At 38.6% G+C, this 19,539-nt stretch overlaps 1 protein-coding gene across 1 annotated transcript in view; it reads right to left on the bottom strand.

The window, feature by feature from the left end:
- LOC116503215 (sterol O-acyltransferase 2-like) overlaps window positions 1-19,277 on the bottom strand; it is a 33,615-nt gene extending 14,338 nt beyond the window's left edge. Inside the window, 7 exon segments of the mRNA XM_032209470.1 lie at window positions 4,646-4,753; window positions 5,317-5,373; window positions 5,602-5,729; window positions 6,673-6,731; window positions 8,217-8,314; window positions 9,215-9,313; window positions 19,179-19,277. Coding sequence (XP_032065361.1) covers window positions 4,646-4,753; window positions 5,317-5,373; window positions 5,602-5,729; window positions 6,673-6,731; window positions 8,217-8,314; window positions 9,215-9,297 — 533 coding nt within the window. The 5' untranslated portion in view covers window positions 9,298-9,313; window positions 19,179-19,277.
- Between the last annotated feature and the right edge of the window lie 262 nt (window positions 19,278-19,539).

Below are 19,539 nucleotides of genomic sequence, written 5' to 3'. Positions count from 1 at the left end.
CAAATTGCGACTGACTTGATGAAATGGGAAAACCTACAACTATCAATGATAGGAAGAATTTCTACAATTAAAATGAACATTTTACCCAGAATTTTATATCTGTTCCAGACAATCCCAATCAGATTGGGGAAGGACTTTGTTTGAAGATTTAAACAATATTTTTGAAGTTTATCTGGCAGGGGAAAAAAGCAAGAATAAAACTCAAATTGCTACAAGATGCTAGAATAAGAGGAGGATTGGTCTTACCTGACTGGGAGCTATATTACCAGGCAACAAACCTGATGTGGATTAAGGAGTGGCTAACACTTAGAAATTTTAGATTATTGAATGTAGTGTGTCACGATTTACTGTTGGAATGGCATGCTTTTTTATGGTATAAGGGAACCAAAGCACATGGTTATTTTAGAAGACATTATATGAGGGAGGCTTTGCTATTAAATTGGGAGAAGGTTAAAAGGTGACATTACTTAAAAACTCCAGTCTGGATATCAACCATTGAAACCTATTCATATCCAATAATATATAAAAGGAACAAACAGTTAGATATGTTGAAATATTGAATGCAGAGGGGGAAATCAAATCTATGCAAGAGTTGAAACAAGAAGGAATAGAAATGAATTGGTATTCATATGTGCAGATACACTAGATATAATGAGGATAGAAAATCAGAAGGTCTTTACAACAAAATAACTGAGCTAGATAAAATTTTAACAGGTACTGATGAAAAAGTAATTAAAAATTTTATGGATATCTATTAGAGGTTAAACTATAAGAGGAACAAGTCAAAGAAAGTATGATAGGTTGGGGGGAAAATTTTGGACATGGGATTGAGTTAGAGAAATGGCAGAAATTGTGGTCTCAAAATTATAAAATGACAATGTCAACTGCATATAAAGAAAATTTGTATAAGATGTTTTACAGGTGGCACCTACCCCCAACAAGAATTGCAAGAATGTTCAAGAATAAGTTGGAAAAGTGTTGGACTCATATTACCACATGTGGTGGACTTGCACTGAAGCCAAAGATACTGGACTAAAATCCACATGTGGTTGGAGAAAATGATACCTAAACACTTTAAACCAGAATTTTTTTTTTATTGGGCATTATACCAGAAACGTACAATAAAGACTTGAAATATCTGATTGTAAACAGTTTAACAGCAGCTAGATTGTATTTGCAAAAACCTGGAAAAATGAGAAAATACGAAACAGGAGGAAGTTATTCGAAAAATAATGGAGTGTGTTGAAATGAGTAAATTGACATTTGAAATTAGAGAACAAGAAGATGAGCAATTCTATAAGATATGGAACTTGTTTTATCAGTGGCTAGATAAAAAGAACCCTGGAAATGAAAAATGTTTTATTCATGTTTCAATTGAAGGAGATAAGTGATAATACAAAGACATTTTGTTGTTAAATAAATCTATTTAATAAATCTATAAATCTAATAACGGTACAATGAAAGACTGATATATATATATACGTCATTCATATATATATATATGAATTGAATAATTTAGAATATTTTGTTCTAAAATGAAGGATAAGGATAATAATGAACCTATGTATATATTTGATAGATGATTGGTGATATTATGGATAATTGTAAGTAGTGATGTATATTATAAAGATATTTTGTTGTTAAACAGTTTAATAAGGAAGTAATGAAAGATTGGTACATGTATGAGGTGAATATTTAGAACACTGTTTAAAAACGAAGGAATAACATTTGTGCTTGAATGTATGATGCACAAGAACAACAATGAACATAAGCATTCTTGATGGGTGATGAATGATTGGCGAGACTATGCATAATCAAAAGTAGTGATGTATAAACATAAACAATTGGAAAATTGTAAAAAACTGTAAAAATAACTAGAATGAGATAGGTGATTATATAAAGGTATATTATTATTAAATAGATAATTAAGGATGTAAGGGAATTATGTTCGCTTAAAAGGAAGGAATATTAATTGTAACTGAATACATGATGTACAATGAAAGTGAGGTACTTAATTATATTCGATGGAAATTTAGTGATCGTATGTGTAATTGAAAATATGGATAACGCTTGTAACCAAACAACATGTTGTAAGTAATGGATGAGAGTTTTATATGTTATGTATTGTTGGTCTTTATGTCTAAAAATAAAAAAATAAAAAAACAAAAATAAAAACAAATAAACATTACTATGAGCAGAATGGGCAAAAGGCTGGAATAATTCCAGAACCAGATTTTTTATATGCCGATGGAGACTTCCCATGAATGAAGGCAAAAATATGTTTCCCAGGATAATGTTGGAGGATTCAATCAGGATCAATTGCCGGGACTGGAGGTTTGATCTTCCAAGCTTCAGACTTCAGACAGTTCCCCTCATTTGTTTCATAATCTTGTTTTGTTTCATAATCTTTGTTTCATAACCTTCATAATTTCAACTATTGCTCATCCTTAAATATTGGACCCACAAAAAGGTTCCTAGCAGAATTTAAATGGATCAGGAATAGAGGACGGCAAGGTTTTTTTGAAGGGTCTGTCATATTAGGAACATTACTCAACATTCCTATCAGAATAATGTCCAATCCTTTTTTTGTACATCCCCCTGAGCTTTCTACAGCTCATGTGGAGCTTAGGTAATTGTATAAGACATTTATTTATCACCTGTAAATCTTCCATGTTGAAAATTCAAGATGAAATACCTGGACTTTCCTTCTGATTGTATCCCCAGTGAAAGCTGAGAGATTGATCAACTAACCCAAAGTGACCCAATTAGATCCCTGACTGTGAATGTGAGCTTGGCTCTCTGTCTTCTATTGGACTCCTTCCTTGATCCGCTTCATGCTTGTTCCAATACATGTTAGAATGTATTCCAACTACAGAATTAATCAGCCAAGAAGATGGCAGTGTTTACTTAGCACCTATGGTTATAATCTATGGTTCCCTTATGTTCTGAGGAGAGTTTCCTGCAACAGTTGTGACAGTTGAAACCATTAAGCAGCAAGGCCCATAGTGACTATACACTGTACACTTTATTTGATCTGTATAGCTACATAACCATCCTCTGCTACCAATCTGTATGGCTGTATAATAACCCTCTACCATTTCTACAGAATAAAGCAAAACTTCTAACAATGCTTCAGCTTCTACAGAACTGCTGGTGATTTCAAGGATTTGCCTATCATGGACATTTCCTTCTCCTTCTTTTCCTTTGAGGAATTATTTCATTTGTAAGGCTTCCCAATTAAAAAGTGGCCCATGGCAGCATACAGCATTAAAAACAAATAAACATTACAGTGAGCAGAATGGCCAAAAGGCTGGAATGATGCCACAACCAGATTTTTCATAGGTAGATGGAGACTTCCCATGAATGAAGGCAAAAATACGTATCCCAGGATAATGTTGGGGGATTCAATCAGGGTCAATTGCCGGGACTGGAGGTTTGATCTTCCAAGCTTCAGACTCGTGCTGGAGCAAATCCTCAGGGAACTCCTCTCTCACCTGAATGTTTGTTGGTTTGTTTTCCAGGTCTTTTAAGGTGTATTGCTCCATTGGACAGAACTGATTGTTTGGTTTGTGTGCAATGAGCATTGCCAATACTTTTGCCTAATTAATGGCATGTTTTTCTGGCTCTTCTACCTCTGATCTGTTGAATATAGAGTCTAATGCTCCTATATTCTCTTAGGTTGGCGTCACTCAAATGTTCTGGTGAGAGAGAAGTTCCCTGAAGATGGGCTCCAGCACGAGTCCAAAACTCGGAAGACTAAACCTCTGGTCCCGATGACTAACCCTGATTAGATCCTTATGTTTTTCCTTCCTACGGCTACTGGATCTGGATTACAAAAATCCACCTGAAATATAGGTGATACAGCAAATATTTGTATATCTTCCTGCCACCATCACATGGTCATTCAGATTTTTTCATATCCCATCCTCTCCAAAAGGATTAGTTTCCTTCATGTAATATCTTTCACTGTTCCTATTTTCTATATTTTTCCATTCCTTTATTAATAGTAAATTTAGCCTGTTTTTCTTAAAGTCAATCAGTCAATTAATCAATTTATTTATTGTTTTGACCTCTGGTCAAATGGAATGGAATATAGTACAAATACAAATCATGACAACAAATGGCAGTTGCATACAATGTGAAACAACGCTTATGCTCAGCCATGAACACGTCCATAGAAAGATCCAAAAGGTAACAAGATTCATTCAGAAGGAGGAGTAGAAGAAGTGTATCTGTGTAACTAGATGACTAGCATAGAGGAGATTGTTTAGATGACTAGCAAAGGTCGCACCAATGGAGGCATTCCTCACTTAGGCTTAATCTCTAGGCGGACATAGGAGGGTCCCAAGTGTTACTGTTTAACAGGAGCACAAAGACAAGGAGAAGAACAAATTCAATTTTCTTTTCAGCTAGTAGATGAACAGTGACAAGTGGGAGGAGATGCAGCAGGGTCAAGCTGCCTGCAAGGCCCCAAGGATGTTAAACTTTGGATGGAACCTAAGTTTAAAGATTAGGTAAATGTGCTTTTAGGATTACTACTGTGTTCCTTAGCACAAAACAAATAGCATCATATCCCACATTCTCCCCAGAATTAACATACATCAGAGAACAGCCTTTCTATCCTGCCCCCTTTTCTGGATCATACCGTCCTTCATCGATGGAATCCACAATGATTTGTTTGAGGACAAAGATACAGAGCACGGCAACAAATATGTGATGGATTGAGCCGAAATGTTCCACCTCCAGCAATGTGCTGTAAAAGAGAGACAAGTTGCCAGCAAGTAATAGAAGTTGGGTGAGTTGGACAGTTGGGAAACAAAGATTTTCATTTAGTGTTCTGTGCAAAAACTTGTAATTTCACTTGTACAAAAGAAATAACATTTAAGTGGCTGGGTGTGTGTGTGTTTCTATCTCTACAGATATACAGGTAGTCCTCAACATATGACTGCAATTGAGCCCTTGGACCAAGCAGGAATCTCACTCCTGCTAGAAATACAAACAGCCTTATTCTAATATGCTATTAATAACTCTATGGACTATCGTGCTAATTAACCTAATGCTTTCAAAAATACTTCATTTTGTTTCCCATCACAAGTATCTATTCTTTTTATACTCTCCTGGCACCCACCAAAGACTCTCAGCATTGTGTGGCTATGGAGCATGTTCAGTCCTTATTGGGCTGTTTCAAACTCTTGTTCTTCATCAACAGTGGAATAGTTGCCCAAGGCCACTTTTGGAACCTGAGGCCTTAAAGATCCGGCTACTTTGTACATTGTTCCTCTGACTAAGTCTTGTTCATACCATAGCCATACTTACTCAAACAAGGACCGTTGAGGGACAAAGACTTTCTTCTTCAGTAGCTGACCCTTCTCTCTGCAAGATAAGATTTCAAAGCAGGTAATATTTAGTATCTCTCTCAAAACCTTTCTCACCTCTGAGAAGGGGGGTAAAGGTAAGAATCCCTGAGGATTTTACTCCACAGTCAGTGATGACTATAGGAGGCAGTGCCCATTTCTGTTTCAAGGCCATTGAGCCAGCACTGCCTGATGACTCTATTTTCCCCATCCCTGTGTAAAATCAATTGCCAGGAACCGCTTCCACCTGCTTTGCTTCTTTGCTGGGATGACGCTCAATTGCTGGGGTCTGGAATGAGCTGTTTCTTCCAAGGCCTTATCTAAGAGATCACTCAGCTGACTGTGTACCTGTTCTAGTACCTTCGCCTTCATTACCTACCAACAAAACAGAGGGAATTTAATGATGCCCAGGCCTGTCATAGATTCCTAGAATGCATTTAGATGATGGACACTGTTAGGGAATTGCACAGATGACGTCCAAATGGAGTCAGAGATGCTAACACTGAACTTGCAGTTTTATATAACTAAATATATTTACAGTAGGAACATCATGAGGTAAATTGCAGAGAGCACACAGCAACTAATCACAGCTTAGATTGCCTCAGGCAGTGGCAGCTCTCCTCCGCCAATGGTTCCACCACAAAACCGCGGTAGACAAAAGCGCGCTCGACGAAAGCGCGTACGTGACGTAATCACAGCGCGACGAAAACATTGCACTGTGAGCGGTAAATTTAAAATTAAAGCGAAAACCTTACCCTAACCCCCCCAAACCTAACCCTAAACCTAACCCTAAACCTAACGCTAAACCTAACCCTTAACCTAACGCTAAACCTAACGCTAATCCTTAACCTAACGCTAAACCTAACCCTAACGCTTAACGTAACCCTAAACCTAACCCTAACCCTTAACCTAACCCTAACCCTAACCCTAAACCTAACCCTTACCTTTATGTGAATTTTATTTTAATTTCAATTTATTTTATTTTTTTTTTTTCGTCGCGCTGCTGATGACGTCAGGTACACGCTTTCGTCGAGCGTGGTTTTGTCTACCGCGGTTTTGACGGGTCACGCCACCAATTAGCTATAACTTTCTGTTCAGTTGCTTCCCTTCTTTGATCTGTTACAGAAGCTCCCTTGCTCAGAAAGCCTAATAAACATAATCCTCTATGACAAGTATAGAGACCATGGGACTGTGGAGCCATAGAATTGACCATTTTCATCATTGTTGGTAATTCATCATTTAGGGAGAATATTTGTTTCTCTAGTACTATCTTCCTCCTGCTTTTATTATTACCTATTATTATGATATCTATTATTACCTCCAGGTGTCTCTTCCATTGGATGTGGGCATTAATTTTCTCCCAGTGTTCAGCTTCTGCTAGAGAATTAGAAACAGCTTCACTTTAAAAGCATCTCTACTTCAAAACTATCTCTACCAGGCTTCTGAAGAATTTTATACAGCATATGGTTTTAATACAGTTTTGTAGCCTTTAAAAAAAACAGATTTCCACACTATACTAACCTCTTTTAACCAACAGATTGGGAAGTCTGTGTTTATCCTATAATTCTACTTTCCTTAATTACCAAGTAAAGCAGCATAAAACTTTATATCATTTTAGTAGATAAGGAGGAAGGAATATTGCCAGAACGTCTGACAAATATTAGAGTGTAGTACTGGTAGTTCTCAACTTACAACCATTCATTTAGTGACTGTTTGAAGTTCCAATGGGACTGAAAAAAGTGACCTATGACCATTTTTCACACTTACAACCATTGCAGCATCCCCATGGGCAGGGGATTAAAATTTGGACATTTAGCAGCTGGCATGTATTTGACGGTTGCAGTGTACTGGGGTCCCCTTTTGCGACCTTCTGAAAAGCAAAGTCGATGGGGAAGACAGATTCACTTAACAACAGTGTTACGGTCTTGTGATGAAAATTTCCAAATGTTTTGTTTGTAACTAGTTAACTAAGATGTTCCTTGTTTCCTTCAACTAAATGCTTGCATTGTTTTGTCTTTGAAAGATGAACTTTAGCATTTCCGGACAAATATTAAAGGCACACCTGCTCTTCATGCATAATTCCTGACCTTTTTTGTCATAAATTTCCATATTATTTCTTACTGATGTGTGAATCAATCATTATCGGCTGCTTGCCTCTCTGCCCCACTTCATAGGTTGCTGTCAGGCCCAAAACCAAGAATGACATGCAGTGATTCTTCCCAGCTGAGTTCTTTATTATTTCAGACCTATAGACAGAATCTTGCCAAACCCTGGACTCTTCTATCTGCATCTACAATACACTATTAGGGAAGGGTTGTCTTCAGCCTCTTTCTCTCACACATAATGTATGGACTGAACTGTCTCCTTACCCCTTTGTGAAAGCACTCCTTCCCTCCTGGGAATCCAGCAAAGATTGCATCTGCCATCCTTTCTGTAGAACCACATCGATACAACTTCCCTTTACTTTCCTCTTCCTTTAATGTACATCTGATCATCTCCTGTTCTAGAATCCCTTCCATCCCTACATTTACTTTATAATATCTGTTTTAAGGAGATAATACAGATAGGTAGCATACAGCATACACTATTCCTTTAACTACAAGTTCTACAGTCTTTTAGCAGGTGTTTAGAATGGCAGGAGATTCTTAGGATTGGACTCCAAAGCTTTGAGGGACACTACATACAGCTCTCTAGTAAAGTTATATAAGATTTTTTGCTGAGGCTCCCAAAATGCTAATCTCTGCATAGTACTACCTAATTCCTAAACCTAATTGAAAATCCCCAAATAATTTATCCACAGCAGGGATATCCCCCAATTTGTGCACAAAATATATCATCCATGCTCCTTAAATGCCCCCTTACCACTGAGTAATTGTGCTTCCTCTTCCCCCCTGGTCTGCTCCTGAGACCTTCTTTGCCTCAGGCCTCCAGTGCTCATTTCCCTTGGGTCCATGATGGTTCTGAAAGTAGAGTTTCTTAGGTTAATTTCACACTGTAGCCCAGCAGTCAGAGAACTAATTCACTGAGAGGGGGTGGGGGGATAAAGCCTCTGGAGTTAGAACTTTGCACTTCCTTAATGCACCAATAACTAGTGTCAGGTAGTGATAGTGTTGCAGAAAATGACAGGCTTTAGACTTCTCAGGATACAGGAAAAGTTTATTTGGCAGCCAGGTTCAGAAAGCTAGCCCATGGCTAGCATTGCAAGTTCGGAACAACCTTCATTATCGAAGCACACGTTCTTATACATTCTCAAAGGCAGCGTAACACGGAAACACTTAACTCATTTCTTAGTGGTTACCTTGAGGAGAAAGCCTTATAAGGAGATGGGATCTTACTTCTCCTTTTGTTACAGGTATGGATTAGATGTCATTAACAAACTTTAATTGAACCTTGTGGTTTGGACTTTTGACATAGGTTTTGACATAGAGACAGTGGCTACAACATCTTGTAGTTAGCGAATGGTGACACTTCCTTTAAGCAAACTTCTAACTGTCCCCATTATTCTATGTCTTTATTCTTATATTTTTAATTCATATTTTATTCTACTTTAATAGACAAGGTAGAGAAGGCTGACCTCCGTACCCTGATTAGCAAGTTATACATTTTCAGCTGAACTTTGCACAGAAAAAAGTTGAAATGGGGCCAGGTTTTCAAGATCCGTTTTATTTTCTGAATCAAACTAAGAAATATTTATTTCTTACAATTGAAACAATTCTATCTGAGAGTCAGTGAAAAAGAGCTATTTATTTCCCAGGCACTTAATAAAAATTGTACAGACAGCATTCAAGGAGTTAGGGTTTCAGAGGTTTATTAGAATTTAAAGCATAACAGACCTAAAACCTTTGTTGTAAGCCACTTACATCAGATTGCAATGAGGGTCAATTGGACAAGCAGCCAAAAAGGATGGCTTCTGGCCAATTGGCTCTGATTCAGTGTCCAGCATTTCATTATAATATACCCTAAAACGAGAAAGCAGGATTTCAGGATTCTGCCAACTTGTCAGGGGCAGTTTTCCATTCCTTTAACCTCAATGTTACAACATGATTATTTTTACATATATTTTAGGCTCACTTCCTCTTTCCCCAGAATTGCTTGCCAGCTAAGCAACTGCCAGTGTTGAAAAGCACATATATAAAACTCACAATTTCAGCACACAGAACAATACTGATTTTATTTCAGGCCTTTCAGGCCTTAATATATATATATATATAGTAGTGCAGGTAAATAAGCCTTTAGTAAAAAACAAAGAGTACATTAAATTTTTTTTTGTTCTTACAGGTATTACCAGTAGATGGCAGTGTTTCAAATTTAGATCTTTGGTATATATTGTATGTTTTTTTCTTCTAAGAAGAGTTTCCTGTTTCCTGTTACAGTTAAGCAGTAAAGCACATAAACCGTAAAGCATATATGCAGCAGCATAAACCGCCTGGTCATAGCCAGCAACAGCAAATAAAAGCAAGATACAGCAACAGAAAAAAGACTGCAACAGAAGAAAATGGCCAGTAACACAGCGGCAACCAATATTTTATTTGTGAATCTGAGAAACCAGCCTTGAAAATTTATTTATTTATTTTATTTATTTCATCAAGCATTAGATAACAGATATATGTATAAACATGATTCTGAATACATGAAATGGATACAAATGCAAGGGAATATCAGGACAGGGACAATAGGCACTCTGGTGCACTTATGCACGCCCCTTAAAGACTTCTTAGGGATGGGGTGAGGTCGACAGTAAACAATCTAAGGTTAAAGTTTTGGGGGTTTGGGGAAGAAACCACAGAGTCAGGTAGTGCATTCCAGGAATTGACAGTTCTGTTACTGAAGTCGTATTTTCTGCAATCAAGTTTGGAGCGATTTACCATACGTTTGTATCTATTGTGAGCTCATGTGTTGTTGCGGTTGAAGCTGAAGTATTCACTGACAGGTAGGACATTGTAGCATATAATTTTATGTACTACGTTTAGGTCAGATCGGAGACGGCAAAGTTCTAAGTTGTTTAAGCCCCAAATTTCAAGTCTGGTGTCATAAGATATTCTGTTGCAAGCAGAGGAGTAAAGGACTCTTCTCCTGAAATATCTCTGGACTCGTTCAATTAATGTCTGATATGCCATGCATAATTCAAGATGAAGATGCTGCTAACAAGAGAAGCTTGTTAATTAGGTTAATTTCACACTCTAGCCCAGTGGTCAGAGAACTAATTCATTGGGGGCAGGGGGGGAAATAAACCCTCTGGAGTTTTGCAGTTCCTTAATGAAACAATGAGGTAACTAGTGTCAGGTAGTGATAGCAAAGGTAGAGAGGGCTGACCTCCCTATCCTGTTTAGCAAGTTATACATTTTCAGCTGGGAACCCCTGAGAGGTATAGGAGAAAAGATTTTCATGTCGCAACACTATTATTTAATGATTTATTAGAAAGTTATGAAATCCTTTTCACAGCATTTGATGCAGGTCCAGATGTCAAGCTGACATTAGGATATGTTAAGGGCAAGCTTGTGGATGAATATAAGTGTAAAACAGAAAACATTAATAGTGACGGGTTTCTGTTTCAGAGTCTGCTTTAAAGATGAAAAATAGGAATAAAAAGAAACATGTGAATGCTTTGTGTGCAAGAAAAAGAGCCATTTAAAAGCAGTTTGCAGAATGGAAAAAGAGATTAAATTACAGAAGGCCAAAAGTGTGAAGGAACAAAGTGATTTTTCTTCAGATAATTAGCATGCTTTTCGATCCATACATTGCACCTTATGTTTGCAAGCAAATATGTGTTCATTCAGGAAGTACAAGTCACATGACAAATAACAGAAATTTCTTTATTCACCTTCAACAGATTAAAACAGAAAAAAAATCACCACAGCTAATGGGCAAAAATGGAATCAGAATGAATGAGATATTGTTTTCTTTACTGTCCTGTTTCCCAGAGTGTCACCAAAAAGATACTTGTGAAAAATGTCCTGTATGTCCCTTTTTTTGAAATTTTTGTTGTTAAAGAAGCTCACAAAACTAGGCTATGTAGAGACCTTCCAAAGGGACAGTTGTGCCATCAAAAAGAGAGTATATTTTACTTGCAAATGCCAAAATTACAGATGAACTGTATTAGCTGAACTGCAATCAGGTGTTTAATACTGCCAAGGAGGAAAAACATTCAAACTGCATTCACACATGGCACAGATGACTTGGGCACAGAAGTCCTGACATAATAAAGAAAATGCAAGTGGAATAAAAATTAGTCCATATGATCTCTTTAATCAAATTTGCATGGACTCCTCTTTGCAATTCAATGCTTATTGAGTCTCTCATGTAATTTCGATGCCTATCTGTTTCCTTGATCAGCTTATCTTTAATTGTCAGTGGTGTTATCAATGATGTTGCTAATAAAATTTCTCTCTTTAAATCTATAAATTCTTTTGTTTTTTCTTTTTCTGTATCTTGCCATCTGGGGTAGAGTTCACCTCCATTTAATTCCTCTTTCCGTATTCCACTCTTTCCATTTCCAGACACAAACCAATTACCATAGATATCAGCAGATTTGATTTCTTTATGGTCATTTTTCTCTTCGGTTTTTAGGACTCTAAACTCCACTTTTTCCACTTGATAAACATCTCCAACTTCATCATATTTTACTGTTAGATGCTCTAGTTTTTCCAACTTCTTCTCTGTCCTCTCAAATGTGTTTGATAATTTCTGAATTTCAAACATTATCTTTTGCAAACTGAAAGCTTCTTTCTATTGTTGTAGTTGTGCCATAATTTCCAGCTGACAAATACTCCTGTTCTGGCTTGAAGGATTTTTACAAGGTTATACATAAATTCACAGTAGAATCTTCTTTTCAGTTTCTCTGGTTAGAGATATAGTTCAAAAGGACACTTGTGTAAACAATTCGTCCTTTGGTTCTTATCACTCTCTAGAAACAAATTGTGAGATTTGAATTGCCATGCCAGACTGTTCAGTGAGGAAAGTGAAAGTGCTTTGTTCCCAACACACAAGCCTCCAGCCTCCGAGCAGCACTAACTTTCCCTCTGTTTTTAGAACTCTCTTTGTTTCCTTCTTTTCTTTTCTTTTTTTATATTCCAAGTTAAAAAAATAAAAATCAAATTCTTGAGTAAAATAGAGGAGAAAAAGAGGAAAACACATGTAGTAATAAAGAAGGAGAATTTTAGTCCATAGGTTGCAAAAATAATAAAAAGGATAGAAGAAGAAAACTTAATCCATTCGTTTTAAAAGGCTTGCATAAATTCCATCCATAAAAATAGCATTTAAGAGCACACTGACCAAAACCATTCAAAGCTTAATTCCTCCACTTATTTCTTCTGTTCTCAGATTTAAATTAATTTTTAAGTTTTTTGTAGGCAGTCTCTTTTAAAAGGTAAAAATTCCTCACCAACTGTAAACACTTTCTCTTTCCATTTCCTTCCATTTGGAGCCTCCCAACTTCATCAGCCTAAGGGCTGTGATTTTATCGCCAGCTAGAAGAACTTCTCCTGGGTCGATCAGGGACTTTGCGGTGTCCCTGAGATCAGCAGGACGTATTCTTCCCATTTGCCGTCTCTGCGGGACGGTTTAGGTCCGATTGGACCACCCAGCACTAAAAGTTTCAGCAGTGATCTCAGAGCATTGAGATCGCATGTCCATCTCGTAGTGACGTTGGCTCTTCCTCCTTTGATTAAGGAGATGATTAGAGGACTGATACCACAAATGGCAGAAGACATGAAATTGTTTTGCTATTGGAAAGATACATATTGATAGATGAAAGTGTATAATCTAAAACTAGTTAAATTTAGTGAAATTTATTGATAATTGATATGGTTAAATAAACAACTGATAATGATAATAATGTATACATATATATTGGTATGACAAGTAGTAATTGGATATGAATATTGAATGGTACCTATGAAAGGAAGATTAGAAATTATTTGGTTATATATAAAGGTTAATAAAAAAGAACTAAGTTGAATTTAGCTAAGTTTTGATTATTAGGAGGGGAAATACTATGATAATGTATGGAGTTAAATGAAGGAGGGATAATGATAACAATGTATACATATGTATGGGTACAACATAAGGAAATTGGATGTAAATTGTAAACAGTGATTTGGAAAGGAGGATTAGAAATTTTTGTTACTAAATATTATTAATGTTTAGTAAGAATAGGCCATAAGGATATAGTGTTATTGGAGGATATTAGAAATAACAAATGAAATGCCATTATGTTGTCAGGTTTTAAATCTTGGTACATTGGAAGAGGTGCACGAAAGCTTTTTGTAACCAACTGATACACTTTCTACAGTATGTAAAGAAGGAGGATTTTTTGTGTTGTTTGTTTTGAAAATTTAAATTTTTTTTTTAAAAAAAATAGTCTACATGATCAAATAATGAAATGCAAGTGCTATGTAAAAGAAAAGAAGGAAAGATAATAAGAAAAGCCTTTCCAAAGCAGAGTAACAGCAGAGCTAAAAAACTGTGGACTTAATTCATTCATATCTTTGTGGTTCAATGAAAACATTGACTTCAGGAAAGAAGAGGTATTTTCTCACTTTTTATAGATTATTACTCCAGGTATATTACACAATATCTGTTACACAACAAAAGTGAAGTGCCAGAGAAAATAAGCAACAGATAATGCACACAGATAATGGAACTGAATATACAGGTGACAACACACAAGCGATTCTCAGAAAGCATGGCATAATATTTCAAAATACTGTACCATTCAACCCAGAACAAAACAGAGTTTCAGAAAAAAAGAATTGTACTTTGTGACAGTGGAAGAACTATGCTGTTTGATGCAGATATGCCAACCACATACGGGGGAGGCAAAGATGACCGCACGTTATCTCCAAAATCGACTACCGGGAAAATCCACTGAGAAAACTCCACATGAACTGTGGAATGGAAAATCCCCAAATTTAAGCCATTAAACATTTTTGGAAGCAAAGCTTATGTGCACACCCCAAAAGAAAAGCATACAAGATGGGATGCTTGTGCAAAGGAAAGTGTACTTGTGGGGTACAGTGAATCTCAAAAGGGATACAGAATTCTACACCAAGACACAAACAAGGTACCCATCGGTAGAAGTGTAATTATTGATGAAACCTCAGTGTGTTCATGAAGTAACACAAATGCTTCAAACTGGGGGAAATTCTACATCAGTGTCACATGAACATAAGAAAGAAAATGGAACAGAAATAGAAATTAGTGCAGACTATCCAAATGGTGTAAAAGAATAAACCAGGCCACAAGAGATTTCAATCAGGACGTCCACCAGAAGCAATCAAGGCATCTCAACCAAACGTCTCTCCTAAGTTGCTCACATGGTTGAATGTTGCATAGAAATACCCATTCCAATAATCAATTCCAACACCCCACTCAACCACTATTCATTATAGTACTCCCATTTTGGATCTTAATTCTACAAATCTGTTTTTTATGCTTCTTCTTGTCCTTTCTCCCCCCACCCCCTTCTTCTTTTCGTCCTATCTGTCTGCAGAGCTGGCACTGCTGCTGTGGCTCCAGCCTTGGCTCTCCAAAGGGCTGGCACTGGAGCTACTGGGGCTCAGGCTCTGGCTATGCTCTAACTGGGCTGGGGGATCAGGGCAGCAGCTGCAGCCTCTTTTGGCTTTTCCTTCCCATCTCTGGGTTTTAATGCTACATGAGCAACATATGACAGACATTTGACTGGGATGTCTGTTATGTTGGGGGGGGGGGGGAGCGAATTAAGAGGCAGGATTTCATGACAAGGGTTCTATGGGGGTCTCCTATTTGCTAGGAGTGCCATGGGTGGTGCTGGTCTGGATTCCTTGTAAGGTGTACACGTCATGACCCATTCAGTTATTTCCCTTTCCATATTTGGCCACCACACATAGCTCCTGGCCAGTGCCTTCATTTGGACAATGCCAGGGTGCCCCACGTGCAGTGCCTCTAGCACTTGTTTCCTTAGTTTATAGGGTACAACCACTTGATCCCATCACAATAGACATCCCTTTGGGCTGACAATTCATGTTGTTGCACCAGAAATGGTTTGAAACCACACCTCCCCCACCAGGTCCCTCAGGCCACCCTCTCTACCTCCAGTTTAGGACTTTGTCTTTTGCTGAATGTCCCGCTAGTTCCGGCCAATGTGACAGGGCCAGATGCAAAGTCCTCAATTAGTAGTACGGGTGTGACAGGGGCAGATCCTCTACAAAATCCGGGAGTGCGCATAGGCTGAGGACGTCGATGTAACCTATGGCTTGGTCCGGCCCTTTTATTAGTCTGTAATTATATGCTGCCATAAAAACAGTCCATCTCATCATTTACGGGGATAAAATATTTGGGGTGGGATGGTCCTCTGCAAGAATGCCTAGGAGCGGTTTGTGGTCCGTAATTAGTTCATAGTCTCTCCTGTATAAATATTTTTGAAAATGCTTGACCTCTGCCACTGCAGCCAGTGCCACCTTGTCCAGTTGACTGTAGTTTTGTTCTGCTGTCATAGTGTTTTTGAGTAGAATGTAATTGGGGCCTGGTTCCCATTTGGCATCCAGTGGCTGAGAACAGGTCTGACGCCAAATGGGGAGGCGTCACAAGTTAGGATGAGGGCAGAGTCTCATTATATTGTACAAGAACACTCAACAATCACAACAGTTTCTTAACTGCTGAAGAAGTAGAGGCTTCCTTCCATCCCCAAGTCCATCTTGCCTTCCTGTCTAGCAACTGGTGTAGTGGCTCAGCTACTGTTGCCTTCTGTGGCAAAAAAGTTTAACAGGCCTAGAAATGCTTGGAGTTCTGTCTCATTCTTTGGTGTGGGGGCTTTGCTTTTGGTCGAGTTTATTCCCGAGCCATCAATTAAATATCCCAGAAACTCGACTTGTGTCATGGCTATCTGGCATTTATCTTTTTAAACATTAAGTCCAGCTTCCTGGAACTGGCTCAGGACTCTGTTTAATCATTGGATGTGCTCTTTTTTGTTGTCCGTGGACACAAGGACATTGTCAAAGTAAGGCACCATCACCAGAATGCCCTGTTGGAAGCATTCAATTATGCTTTGAAAAAGTCCTGGTGCCATGCTTACTGCAAATTGCAGGCAGCGGCATTCAAATGTCCCTTTGTGTGTTACAATATTTTGTGCCTCTGCAGTGGCATCGTCCACCAGTAGTTGCTGATATACTTGAGCTAAATCGAGTTTTGCAAAAGTTTTGCCCTTGCCTAACGAATGCAATAAATGCTGTATGACTGGCACAGAGTAGGCACATTATCTATTTTAGGCCAGAGAGCAAAAGGGACCCTCCGAGGTTTCATTCAAATGGGGGCAATTTTGAAGTCTAGGTTGAAAGAGATGGGTTTCTCCATGTACTTGCCCAGACTCCTGTTAATAACATCCACAAATTCCTTAATCAGCTCCTCGATGCTGTTATCTTTGACGGTGTGGACAGCACAGATGCCAGTCACTTCTAGACCCACGGATTTGAACCATTCCAGCCGAAGCAGGCTTGGCAGGTCATCGTTTACAACGGTCAGCAGCAAGGGCCCAGCAAAATCTTGGAATTTGACTTGGAAGGATCTGCTCCCTATGACAGGGATGTGGTTCCCTTGAAAGTCTTTTAAAAGTACCTTCTGAGACTTCAATTGTTTCTTTGCTAGCTCCGGAACTGCCTTTTTTATAGTTTTCTGGGACACAATGGTTATGTATGACCCCGTGTCCATCTCCATGTCGCACGGAGACCCCTCGATTTAGACTGTGACATGGATTTTCTTTAAACAGTGTGTGTTGGAGTGCTCTATGATCGCATGAGGTGTTTCTCTTGTTTTTGTGGCTCGGTTTTCATTTCTCTTATGCTCTGGTGTTCTTCGAAATCCTGTCATGGCTGCCGGCTGCCATTGGTGGTATAGGGAAGATTGGTTGGTGCGTCAAACCCTTGCTATGTGCCCCTTCTGCTCGCATCTTTGCCAAAGGCCATCCTTGAATCTGCAAGCTGGTCTGGGGGGATTTCCCCCACATCTGACACAAAAAGGCAGTCTTTCTCCTGTCTTCGGGTTTCCCTTCTTTCTCTTGGCATGCAGGCAATGGATTTCATCATTCTCATCTATTGATTCTTCTTGCGCCGTGCTCTCTTAATCACAGTGGTCACTCTTTGCGGGCAATGTGTGTCCCATTCTTTCTGGATTGTCACTGCGTATTTATCTGAGGCTTTGGTTGCTCTTACTTCCTCTAGCACCACCTTAAATGTGATATTAGGCTTTGCTAGTAATCTTCTCTGCAGATTGAAGTCCCTCAGTATCAAAACAAGACTATCTTGCATCGCTTCATCTATGTCTCTGAACTCGCAATGAGCTGTGGCTTTTCATAGTGTGACAATGTATTGATTAATCATCTCACCTTCCTCTTGGCAACTGCGGTGAAATTTGTACCTTTTCACCTTCATTGATTGTATGGGTGGAGAATATGCTCAGAGTGTTTCCTGGAGTGTTGTCCATGGTACTGTCGGATAGCACTTGGGCCAAATCGAGGACTTCTGGTCTGCAGTAGCTTAGGAAACACACTCTCTTTCTATTGTCCGACAGACCTGATAAGTCATTTGCTTCCATGAAGCAATTGAATTGTAGCATATACATACGATTTCCAATTTTCCATAGCTGGGTTGAATGGAGCTGGTGGGGTGTGCATGGTCATCTTGAGCGGCTGATACAGATTATTGATTTTGCTGCGATGATGACTTGTGCTACATGGATACCCAGCTCAGTTCAGTTCCTGTGTCCTTTGTTCTCTTCGCATCCCATCCTTGTCGCCAGTGTTATATGTGGGTCGAATGAAGAAGCAGGACTTTGTATAGTGACAACTCTTTATTAACAATTTCAGTATACTCTGTCTGCTGTCTGTCTGACAGCTCCCTCTCTTAAAGTAAGCAGTCAGGCCACCTAACTAATGAGGTTGCTCTATTTTCCTGCTTTAGTGTGAACCAATGATTTTAAATAACTGTTTCCCTGCCTGGAAAGATGGACCTGAGTGAAGCCTACGTCCCAGGCTTCACTCCTAATTAGTATATTGAACAATGTCTTTATTGTTTCTGGTGGGATTTTCTGACTGAAACCTTTGTGGTCTGTTTTCTTCTTTTATAATAGTCATTCTTAGCTAATGTACTTATTATGACAGGACTTCTGTGCCCAAGTGATCTGTGCCATGTTTGAATGCAATTTGAATATTTTTTCTCCTTGACAGTATTAACCACCTGATTGCAGTTCAGCTGATACAGTTCATCTGTAATTTTAGCCCTTGCAAGTAAGGTTTAAAAGCTAAGCATCCATCCACCATCTATCTAATGTAGATAGCTGCCCAGCTCAATTCTTGTGACTCTGAAAGATCACTATATGACATATAAAAACAGGAAAGCTTTAAGCAACATTACAGCATAAAGATAAAATGATCACTGCTGTTTAAAGCCACCAAGAGACCCAGGAAGACCATCTGCTAGAGGATCCTCAAGAAATGCAATCACAATCGAGTCTCAGTAATGTAACCTGGCCTGAAATCTGACTGAAAAGATCTAGGTAAGGTCTGGGGATTTTTGAAGCTGTGGGTCTATGTACAAGTCAAGGAATTCTCAAGTTCTGTTTCTTAAGGAAAGAGGACCACTACTTCTTTCAAAGGAGGCAGAATCCTATCCTTTCCCAAAGAAGCATTCACAGCTCAGGATCCAACCACATATCATTTCCTATGGGGTCTGTTGCATGTCATTTACTTGGCTTTAATGTAGAAATAGATTGCCATGGATTTGTTCCTGAAGTATTTTTCAACTTCCCAGTCTAGTCTACAGATTTGCAATTCCCCAGATGTCTCCACATACTAACCTGGTCAGATTCAGCTTAGCTTCCCAGTTCAGACAAGGCTGTCCAGGACTGCCACCATCTCCTATCTCCTCCACCAAATGCAGGAGTGAGAGTGGCAGTGCTCAGTTTTTCTTTTGCTCTTTGTTTATAGAGGCCACAGGATTGTGTTTATTATGTTAAAAGTTAACTTAGTTCTGTTTGTGTTGATTTCCATGCTCCAGATAAAGAGAGAGATTGTGACCTGGAAAGAGGGAACTTCATTCCTGGCTACTACAAACAGTTAAGAAGGAATCTCACACTATAGGCATTTTATTCCAGTTATTCTTAATATTAGGTGTTCAGATATTGTTCTGTCATTTCCAGCCAAAATAAGCAATGGTCA

The sequence above is a fragment of the Thamnophis elegans genome, chromosome 2 (genome assembly GCF_009769535.1).
Source record: "Thamnophis elegans isolate rThaEle1 chromosome 2, rThaEle1.pri, whole genome shotgun sequence".
Taxonomy (NCBI): Eukaryota; Metazoa; Chordata; class Lepidosauria; order Squamata; family Colubridae; genus Thamnophis; species Thamnophis elegans.
This window is presented reverse-complemented; position numbering and strand designations above follow the sequence as displayed.